Genomic DNA, 11527 nt, shown 5'->3' with positions numbered 1-11527 from the left:
GAAAACAGCGGCCCTCCCTCTGGCGACGCGCACGGAGGCGCGCAGTCGCAGTGCGGACCCCGCGGCTCGCGGAGCCGCCGGGGAGACTGCCGGGCCTCTCTTTCTCGCCTGCGCTAGGCCCGGAGCACGGGCGGGGCCGACCCCAGGGCCCCGCACCCCACTTCCCCGGAGTTGGGAGCGGCGGGCGCAGGAGGGCGGGGCCGCGGGGCGCGCGGGGGGCGGGGCCGCGGCGGTGGTGTCCTTGCGGCGCAGCCCGGGACACCAGCGCATCGTCGCAGGTCAGCGCGGCGCGGCTACTCGAGCTCTGAGAGGCCCACGGGCAGCGTCCACCATGTTGTCCCGGGCGGCGTGCAGGTGAGACTCCGGACGGCGGGCGCGGCGGCCAGTCGAGGCCCCGGCGAGGGCCTCGGTGGCTTGGCGCTGCTGCCCCCCACTGGCCCGCTCGCGCCGGCCCCGCGGGCTCCAGGACACCGGCCTGCGGGCAGGTGGTGGGCCGAGCGCACCTAGGTGCCGCCGGATCCGCTGCACCGCAGCTTGAGTTTCAGGCTGGAGACTGGACGGCCGGCTGGCCGACGGTCCCAAGGGCAGCACTCCCCCCTTCCCCGTTCCTCCTCCTCCTCCCCGGCGCTCGGGTCCTCTCTCCGGGCTGCGGAGACGCGCTCGCGGGGGAAAGGTGGCCGCGCGCGGGGCCCGATCGCGCTGGGTGTGCTCTCTCTGCAGCACGAGCAGGAAACTGGTGCCGGCCCTGGGCGTGCTGGGCTCCCGGCAGAAGCACAGCCTCCCCGACCTGCCGTACGACTACGGCGCCCTGGAGCCGCACATCAACGCGCAGATCATGCAGCTGCACCACAGCAAGCACCACGCGGCCTACGTGAACAACCTCAACGTGGCCGAGGAGAAGTACCGGGAGGCGCTGGAGAAGGGTGGGTGCCAGGCGGCCGGCTCTGGGAGGCGGGTGGCGGGGCGCTACGCTGCGAGGCGTGCCTGGGTAAGACCGGTGCCCCCGGCGTCGCGCAGAACCAATGCGCGCGGTCGCGCGTGGACCTGGGGGCGGAATTCACAGGGAGAACAGCCGTTTCGTGGGGAACCCAGGCTTGCATTTGTTTGCCACTCTTTATTTTCTTTTATATGCCACCCTTTTGAGTGAAAATGTAGTACGGAGTTGGTATTTTTCTTTTTTGAGAGGAGCTCAGCTGACAAAACCCGTAATGCGTGACCTTTATTTTGTGTTTTGCGTCCGGGGCCGTCTATGGGAGTACGATGTCTTAACGTTTCTATACAGAATAGTTATTACATTTTTGCATGAGGGAAACCAGGCTGTACGTGTGGTTTTAACTGTTAAAAGTGCATTTTTTTCCTAAATGTTTTTTTTCCCCCATTTTATTTTAATTTGGAGTATAATTGCTTTACAATGTTGTGTTAGTTTCTGCTGTGCAAGGACATGAATCAGCTATGTTGTTAGTCGCACAGTCGTGTCCGACTCTTTGCCACCCCATGGACTGTAGCCCCCCAGGCTCCTCTGTCCATGGGATTCTCCAGGCAAGAATACTGGAGTGGGTTGCCATTTCCTTCTCCATGAATCAGCTATGGGTATACATATACCCCCTCCCTCTTGAGCCCTCCCCGCCCTCCCCCTCAACCCACCCCTGTAGATCCTTACCGAGGACCCAGCTGCGCTCCTTGTGCGATGCAGGAAGCTTCCCACTAGCTAGCTATTGCAGATATGGTAGCGTATGTACCTCAGTGCTACTCTCTCAATTCCTCCCCCGCTCTCCTTCCCACCCGCCCTGCCCACCAGTCCATTCCTTCTCTACATCTGCGTCTCTATTCTTGCCCTGCACATGGTTCATCAGTACCAGTTTTCTAGATTTCATATATCTGCGAATTTAATTTCAGTCCTGAGAAATTGGTTGATTATATTTTAGGCAGTGACTGCTTGTTGACTGGGGACATCTAGTGGGAAAAGGCAGCATTTCAGTCTGATCGTGTGTGAGTTTATTAGGTAAACAAAAAGAAGAGGAAGTTACCACATTCTGGAAGATTTACTTGTGACATCAGAGGGATGGTCTGAGGAAAGAAAAAGGTTCTGAGTATGGGAAGAGGTTCTGTGATTTAGGGAGAAAACAACTTCGGGAAGAACGTGGTCATGGGGAGCGGCTAGGGTAAATCCCAGTTGTGAAACTTATTTCCTGCAACACATGACACCTATGAATGCCTCTTCAATATTTTATTTTATTTTTTCCATTTTTATTTTATATTTTATTATTTATTATAATTTTTTTTACTTTACAATAGTGTATTGGTTCTGCCACACATCAACATGAATCCGCCATGGGTGTACAAGTGTTCCCAATCCTGAACCCCCCTCCCACCTCCCTCCTTGTAACATCCCTCTCGGTCATCCCAGTGCAACAGCCCCAAGCATCCTGTATCCTGCATGGAACCTAGATTGGCGATTCATTTCTTGTATGATAGTATACATGTTTCAATGCCATTCTCCCAAATCATCCCACCCTCGCCCTCTCCCACAGAGTCCAAAAGACTGTTCTCTACATCTGTGTCTCTTTTGGTGTCTCGCATACAGGGTTATCGTTACCATCTTTCTAAATTCCATATATATGCGTTAGTATACTGTATTGGTGTTTTTCTTTCTGGCTTACTTCACTCTGTATAATCGGCTCCAGTTTCATCCACCTCATTAGAACTGATTCAAATGTATTCTTTTTAATAGCTGAGTAATACTCCATTGTGTATATGTACCATAGCTTTCTTATCCATTCATCTGCTGATGGACATCTAGGTTGCTTCCATGTCCTGGCTATTATAAACAGTGCTGTGATGAACATTGGGATACACGTGTCTCTTTCAATTCTAGTTTCCTCGGTGTGTATGCCCAGCAGTGATTAAAAGCAGCTTAAATGTCAGTCCTTGTGCAATAGAAGCTTTGCTTGTTTAATGAAAGCCTCTGGGAAAAAAGCTCTACTTTATCACAATATATTCTACTGTGTTGCCTATAAGTATCTGTGGCACTTTTGTTTATTTAAACAATTATATTTTAAAAACCATTAAGAAGTTATATTTTCATGTTTGAAAATCTGGGGAAAAAAGTGTAAGGAAAATAACATCATCAATTTTATCACAGGTAAGTATCATACTTTTCAAACAAAAGTATATACTTGTATTGTATTAAACAGAAGGGAAAAAAACTACTGTGAAGCCAAAGAAAATGTTGAGCAGCAGGAAAATGTTCTTAAAAGCAGATATTAAGCCCCCCAAATTTCTATTAAAATTTTAAAAATGCTTATGTAAACTTTAGGAGATTGTGATGAAACTAGTTCTCAGTAAGCAAGTTTCTTTTCCATTAGAAATAGTTACTGTTGGCATTAAAAAAACAATATAAATTCTGTATTTATTTTTAGAGTGATTCTCCAAGAAAAATTAGTAAGGGAAACACTGAGCTGTCAGAAAATTATTTTGTAAACATAGCGACAAAAGTTGATATCTTAAACAGAACTCTCAAAAGATTATCTGTGTATTTAGATATCATTGGCCTTCTTTCTGAATTGCTAAAAACTGGAGGCTTTATTGTTTCAGACAGCACCATTTCTTATGTGTGTTCTTAGCATGCATCCTAACAACAGAAATGACCAACCTAGATAGCATATTGAAAGGCAGAGACATTACTTTGTCAACAAAGGTCTGTCTAGTCAAGGCTATGGTTTTTCTAGTGGTCATGTATGGATGTGAGAGTTGGACTATAAAGAAAGCTGCGCACCGAAGAATTGATGCTTCTGAACTGTGGTGTTGGTGAAGACTCTTGAGAGTCCTTTGGACTGCAAGGAGATCCAACCGGTCCATCCTAAAGCCGATCAGTCCTGGGTATTCATTGATAGGACTGATTTTGAAGCTGAAACTCCAGTATTTTGGCTGCCTGATGCGAAGAGCTGACTCATTGGAAAAGACCCCGATGCTGGGAAAGATTGAGGGCAGGAGGAGAAGGGGATGACAGAGGATGAGATGGTTGGATGGCATCACCGACTAAATGAACATGGGTTTGGGTGAACTCCGGGAGTTGGTGATGGACAGGGAGGCCTGGTGTGCTGCGGTTCATGGGGTTGCAAAGAGTTGGACACGACTGAGTGAATGAACTAACAACAGAAATAGAAAACTTCTTCTGTTATGTAAGCTCCCCAAGGGCAGAGTTCTGCTTGGTTCTCTGTGTCCTTCACTTTGGGATCTTGTGAGTCATAAGAACTTGAAATTCCCATCTTTCATAACAGTTTTGTTAGTCTGTACCTTCTTCAAGGCATAGAAAAAAATATTTTGCCTCCATGTTTGGCAAGGCAGAAAAAAACAGCTCCAAATATGCCATTCTTTTTAAAGTACAGAGGTCAGAATTCTTTTTCTGTAGAAACTCCATTTAGCGTCATGAGGGCCTGGTATGTTGTAAGGCGATAGGCTGAGCCTTAGACACAGCAGTGCACAGAAGTCCATGTCTTCATTGGAGCTTTCCTTGCATGGAGAGACGTGGATAAGAAAATGTGTAGTATGTCAGGGGCTGAAGTCCTATCGAGGAAAACAGAGTAGAGGAAGTGGTCTGGAGGTGGGTGGGCATTGCCCATTTCATATTGTGGTTAGAGAAACCTTCTAATGTGGTTGATGCTTCAGTGGAGACTTGAGAGGGAATGGGGGTGGTGAACCCGGAGGCTGTCTCCAGGAAGAGTGTTCCAGCAAAGGCTGCAGCAGTCAGTGGAAGCCCTAAGCTAGCCACATGCCAGGCCGGCTATCTAAGTGCCAGGAGGGGCTGTTGTGGCCTGAGCTGGGCCAGCAGGGAGATGCAGAGGGCTGTATGATGCGCACCCCTGTACCGATTATAACGACTTAGGGTTCACTCTGAGAAGAGCAGCCTGTGGAGGGGTTTGATCCCAGGCGTGCCATGATCAGTTTGAAGTTTAGAGAAGCCCTCTGACCACTGTGTTGAAAATAGACTGTAGGGGTGGGTGTGGAAGCAGCAGACAGTGGGAGACATGGAGGCTGGAGGAAAGGATGAGGTGCTGGATGTTCTCTGGATGGTCTCTGGCTTTGCTGCTGGGTTGGATGTGGGGTGTGAGAGGAAAGGAATTACAAATCACCAAGTCATCAAAAATGCCCTGTGCAAACACTGAGATGGGGGAGGCCTTTGGACGAATGCGTTTGGGGTTGAAGATCAGCGGTTCAGTTTTGAATAAGTTGAGCTTTCTGGTAGTACAACCATGCTGGTAGGTGGTTGTGTGTCTAGAGAATGAGTGTTGAACATTTTCCATATAGCCGTATATGGAGCCGTCTATTTTATAGCACTCCACTATCTTCTGTCCTTGTTTTCTTTGTTAGGTCATTTACTGCAATCTTTTCTATCCGAGAAAAACGAGTTCTTTGAAGCCCAGGAGTGAATTTTCTGCTAGCTTTGCCACTCTTGCTCATTAGCTGTTTGCTACATTATTGATTGAACTGAAAATCCCCTGGGACACATACTTTGGGGAAGGCTATTTTTTTTTGGTAAAATATCGAAATGGTGAAGTTTTGGGACAGCTTGTTCAGTCACTCAGTCGTGTCCGACTCTTTGTGACCCCATGGATTGTAGCCCACCAGGCTCCTTTGTCTGTGGGATTCTCCAAGCAAGAATACTGGAGTGGGTTGCCATAAAGAGCAAGAATTTAAAGAAAATGTCTTCATATTTTAACCTTTCAGGTGATGTCACAGCTCAGATAGCTCTGCAGCCTGCGTTAAAGTTCAACGGTGGGGGCCATATCAATCATAGCATCTTTTGGACAAATCTGAGCCCCAGCGGTGGTGGAGAACCCAAAGGTTGGTTTAAACTGGGGCAACCTTGGTTTCATTTTGTGCACAGTAGGAAAGACTCGATTTTCTTAAGTTACCTTCATTCTCCCTGAGGTATCATGGTGGCATCTCTCTCATAGCAGAGAGTATGACAGAGTTGGAACTTTCAGAGGGGCACCTGTGAGAGTGCAGAATACATCCAGGGAATCATGCACACACGTAATACCACACACAGTGTCATCTCCTGGTTGAAATGCACTGTGCATCGGGGGAAGACTGAGTATTTAGGAGAGATGAATTTTCATTTACTGGCTCTAGGCCCTGGGATAAGATATTAACCATTCATATCTTAGTTTTCTTCATCTGTATGATATGGGGATAATTATAGGGTTGTTTTAAAAATTAGGCCATTGTAGAATAGTGCCCTTTGCTATTATTTTACTCTTTTACTCTTTCTAACTGATAAAAAAGTAAATTGTCCCAGAAAAATAGATTTTCTAGGACAGCTGCAGGTAACAAGGGAGTCCAGAGCCGATGGACTTGTTCGCTCTGCTTGTTCACTTGACTTCCTGTATGGTGCATGGAGTCCCGTAACTTTATCCTTCCCATCCCAGGGAAGGTATGGGGCATAAACAGAGCTCTCCACCTTTGTCTCTGGTCTTCTGGCGTCTACCTTAAGTTTCTGAGGCATTTTTAATCATATTCTAGAAGGCACCTTATGCACTTGAAATAAGCAATTTCATTTGGAAGTAAAGATGACTGGAGGAGTAAGTATGGGGAGCTGGAGAATTTATTTTTTCTGAGGTAGATCTTTAGACCGTGACTTAATACTTTTGAGGTGTTGAGAGTTACCAGAATATCAGATACACCTACGTTCATCCAACAGGTTTTGGCAGTCTGTCATGTTTGTGTTATCCGTGCCCCTTTATCTCATCACTTGTGCTTATAATAGATGATTACTTTAAAAATTAAAAAGAAGTTGACTATTTATCTTTTTGGCTGTGCTGGGTCTTATTTGTGGCAGGTGGGATCTAGTTCCCTGCCAGGCAGCAAACCTTGGCCTTGGGGCATTGGGAGCACGGAGTCTTAGCCACTGGACCACCAGGGAAGTCCCTAGATGATGACTTTTAGACCATTCAAATAAGAGAAGTAATATTTTGGGCTTAGTTGATTTAGTTGATGTGCTCAGTCTAGAATTGTGTTCTGTATTGCTACGGAATAAAAAGGGTGATAACCCTTAAAGTGTACCCCTAGTTCACTTTAAGAGGCAACATCGCTCTTTTTAAAATGATGTAGTAATTAAGATAGGAAAGATCTAGGCTGCCTTGGAGAAGAAGCAAATCTCAGCCATAACATTTCATTCCCAAATTGAGACAGAGTAGGTAGGGAGGATTCAAAGTAAAGTCTTCTGTTGAGGGGAAAAAAGAAAGCGAATGGAAAATACTGTCTCTTTCCTTGTGGAAATAGCACTGTGAGTGAAAAAAAATCCCTCTCACATGTTTCAGTAACACACACGTGAATTAAAATTCTGAGACCTGATGACTGTCGTGTTGGGGCAGGAATGACACTGTGTTTTATAGGCTTGCTGGGTTACGGAGTGTCTTCTGTGTTGTCTAGTTGTGTCTTGGGCCATAGGACAATAATACTTGATATATGTACTAAAATATTTTATTGTAATTGTTGTAATCTCCTTTCATGGGTGGTTTTTGTAACCTTTTTTTTTGTTTCTGTTTTTAATAGGGGAATTGCTGGAAGCCATCAAACGTGACTTTGGTTCCTTTGCCAAATTTAAGGAAAAGTTGACTGCTGTATCTGTTGGTGTCCAAGGTTCCGGTTGGGGTTGGCTCGGCTTCAGTAAGGAGCAGGGACGCTTACAGATTGCTGCTTGTTCTAACCAGGATCCCCTGCAAGGAACAACAGGTTAGAATTCTTTATTCTGGAGAGATGGTTTGTTATAAAGCATTTATTGTGAACTGAAGACTAGCAGTGTTTAAACCTTCCTGAATACGTTTTGAGCAGATCTTACGAGCCGATACCCAGAGTCTTGTGTGAGCAAAAATGCTTTCCAGGTCCTTGATATTTCATAAAATTAGCACGTGTAATTTTATAGATATATTAACAAAAAAGATTTTAAACATAAGCTCTGCTTCATTTGATAGAGAATTCATATCAGGCTACAGAATAATTATATGCGCTAGAATAAAAACCTAAGATTAGATAAATAGCATGAAGGAGGAAAAGAGGCACAGGCTGGGTTGACTTCAAACCCTGGACTCTCATCCCCTCTGCTGAGCACCTGTGGCTAAACTGGGAGCAGAGCTCAGGTTTCGAGTCTGCCTTGCCAAGGGCTTTGGCACAGGAAGAGGCTGGGCTTCAAAGCTGGGCTCATGAATTCCTTTTTCATGTTGAGCCAGATGGAAGTAGTAGCTCTTTAGGGAGTAGTCCTAAGGATCCAGCGGTCCGCTGGAACTCTGATGAAAGGTGATCAAATCGGTTAGCAGTGGGTCTCAGCCATATTTTCTGCCTTTGCACATGTCAGGAGACTTCCTTATATGACTCACTGCCCCGGATCTGTCCAGATTTAGCCAGAATCTAAGCTGCTCTTTTGGGAGCCACAGAATTGGGAAAAGGAAAGATTTGTGAGCCCTGAGTGCTCTAGAGTCAGGTACCTGACCTGGAAGGCTGTGATTGGTGAATCCTAGCGACACTGCCTTCTCCCCGCTTGAAGAAAGCCAGTAGGAATAAAGATAGATGACTCATGGCAGTTTATTTATGGGAAAAGTCACATATGAATTTTGTTGCCTTAATTATAAATGATTAGTGGCAAACCTCACGACGGATTTAGATACATTGGTTGATGACTGTTTTCTTAGGGGAGTGCTTACAGTTGGAGAGGTTTCTTTTTTTTTTTGGCTGTACAGTGTGGTCTGTGAGATTTTAGTTCCCTGACCAGGAATCAAACCCATGCCCTCTGCAGTGGAAGTGTGGATTCTTAACCACTGGACCTCCAGGAAAGTCCCTAGAGAGATTTCTTAAATGAATGTTTTGTAGATTTAACTAATTCTTCATTTGAATTACTTAATTTCTGAAATGTGCATCTTTTCCTTAAGTCTTACTCAGTTTTCCTTGTTAACTTATTCTTATATTAATGTCTCATATAAACACTTTGCTTTATTTATTTTATTGAAATATAGTTGGTTTACAATGTTGTGTTAATTTCTGTTGTACCGGAAAATGACTCACTTTTATTAATTATTACATACATATACATCATAAATGCTTTGTGTTCTCTGTGACTAACCTTAGCCCAGGGGAGCAGAGCAGGTTTTTCATAGCCTCCACAAATGCATAGCACCTTTGAAAGGTACTCAGGCACACTGGAGACCTGGGTTTAATCCCTGGGTCGGGAAGATCCTCTGGAGGAGGGCATGGCAACCCCCTCTAGTAATCTTGCTGGGCGAATCCCCATGGACAAAGGAGCCTGGTGGGCTGCAGTCCATGGGGTCGCAAAGAGTCAGACACAACTGAGTGACTTAGCATACACATAGCCACCACTGCAAACAGATCACACCCTTTTTGAGACCCCTAGTAAGGACCACTGAGAATTGGCTCTTGGATAAATCTGTTGATGTTAAGAACACCTGTTAAATACTGTGGTTAGTTGATTTTTCCCAAGTCTTATTTCAGTTATTTTTCCTATTTATCACATTTTATTCTTCTAAAGAGTAAAGTTTAAAGTCTTTTAGGATATTTATTCTTATGCAGATTTCCTATATGTGTCATATATGAGAAACTAAAAAGTGGACGAGGATGTGGTAAAGGATAACTTTGTGTGCATAGGACGGTTAAAGCGAGGAGATGCAATGTTTTAGATTGAATCTCGTGGTTTTTGTTTCTTTCCAACAGGTCTTATCCCCCTGCTGGGGATTGACGTGTGGGAGCATGCTTATTACCTTCAGTATAAAAATGTCAGGCCCGATTATCTAAAGGCCATTTGGAATGTGATCAACTGGGATAATGTAACTGCACGATACATGGCTTGCAGCAAGTAAACCATCAGCCTTACACTGAGTACACCAAGCTCTTTCTGACTGTTTTTGTAGTAGTGCAGAGAACCAGATAAACCAGTACGCTGCTCTGTTGTAGTGTTTCTGAGTGTGGCTTGTTCAAAAATTTGATAAAAATAATCCACTGCTATGGATAATCTCTTAAAAGTTTGTTATTAGGCAACTGTTTAAAAATGTTAAGTGCTTTGTATGATTTAGCCTTTTGATTGAACATTTTCTTCGGAGAGCTAAACTAGCTAGGAGGTGGTAGTTGTCATCATAAAACCATCAAAAAAAACTTCATCCCCATGAAGCCTTTCCAGTCCTGTTCAATCGCAGTTACAGAAAATGTAATCTTTTTTGCCCCAGTTGCTTAATAATAGAATATTAAATTTATTTCCCAAGGGAAATGCTCAGTTTTCTATTGAAAATTGCTCTGTTAGTAATCCTCTGTCCAGTATTATTTCTGATAGTTTCCACCTCGTGGTCTTTAATTATTTTCTGATCACATGTTACATAGGGTTAACACTAACCATCTTGTCATTAAAAATATATATGACTTGATTGCTGAGTATTGCTTTATTATGAGAAGGAAATAGTAGCGCCTCTGAATTTTTCTATAGCAAGAAAAATAAAGACTTTTGTGAAATTTTGTCTTGAAACATAGAAATGTGTGTTGTCTAAGCGCTCAAAAGGGACAAATTATGGCCTGGTTAATAAAATCAGTGATAGAGTTGTGGCCACAGAACTTCTGGCTGGGCACTCACCCCTCTTCTTCCGGGTCTGTTCACGACGCCTCCCTCTCGAGAGAACCAGGCTGGCTCAGGTCCTGCCTTCCAAGTGATGAACGACACGTTGGTTTCTGGATGCAGTCAGACACAGCCCCCCTCTGGAACATTTATTTGCAAAGACTTGTTTTTCAGTAATTTCATCCTTTTTGAGGTTTTTTTTTTTTTTCTTTTAGAAAAGGTACAATCAACATAGAAGCTTTATATTGCTTTATTGGCTTTTCCAATAAAAGGAAGACTACCCCTCATTCAGTGACACCGCAAATGGCGTTCCTGCTTAGCTTTTTCTATTGGAGCTGTTCGGTACAGCAGGGTCCTTTCTGTATTTGGCTTCAGGTGCTCCAGTCCATCACATCCCTCCTTATTGTTAATGGCTGTATAATACTTTATCAGTTGGACACTTCCTAATATATTTTACAGTCCGGTTACTGACGATTTCATTTATTTCTAATTGTTATTACAGATAATGCCATTATTTGTGGCAGTCCACATAGCTTTTACCTTTCTGTTGGAATATTTTCTCTCTGTAGGTTTCTTTTCTTAAACTATTTAGTAACAGGGTGTTTTCTCAAATTTATTTTTTCATAAAAAGTTTCCCCCCAACTCTATTATCTGTGGTTTTTTTTCTTTATGGAAAAATGGAGTGACTTAGCAGTTTCAATATTGAAGACTGAAGTTTTTGAAAAAATTTAAATTCAAGGCACTTTTCTTTGAGTTCAATTAGAAAAGCAGTCTTTCTGAATTGTCAACAGCATTTATGAGACTAGTGTTAACTGTGTGTGTGTGCTTGTGGATTGAAAGTGACTCAGAGACTATGATCGCCATCCTTTATATATCAAGTAAAGTGGCTTTCATGGAGCACAGCTAAAAGCTGAG

The 11527-nt window shown here is 44.1% G+C and overlaps 1 protein-coding gene across 1 annotated transcript; it reads left to right on the top strand.

The window, feature by feature from the left end:
* The first annotated feature begins 200 nt into the window (after positions 1 to 200).
* On the top strand, positions 201 to 10525 carry SOD2 (superoxide dismutase 2). Its single transcript, XM_040238917.1, has 5 exons — positions 201 to 354; positions 721 to 923; positions 5728 to 5844; positions 7558 to 7737; positions 9724 to 10525. The coding sequence occupies exons 1-5, from the start codon at positions 332 to 334 to the stop codon at positions 9867 to 9869; spliced, it is 669 nt and encodes a 222-aa protein (XP_040094851.1). The 5' UTR covers positions 201 to 331; the 3' UTR covers positions 9870 to 10525.
* Positions 10526 to 11527: the final 1002 nt, after the last annotated feature.

The sequence above is a fragment of the Oryx dammah genome, unplaced genomic scaffold (genome assembly GCF_014754425.2).
Source record: "Oryx dammah isolate SB20612 unplaced genomic scaffold, SCBI_Odam_1.1 HiC_scaffold_4, whole genome shotgun sequence".
Classification (NCBI taxonomy): Eukaryota; Metazoa; Chordata; class Mammalia; order Artiodactyla; family Bovidae; genus Oryx; species Oryx dammah.
Note: the sequence above shows the minus strand (reverse complement) of the source record. Positions and strands in the feature narration are given on the sequence as shown.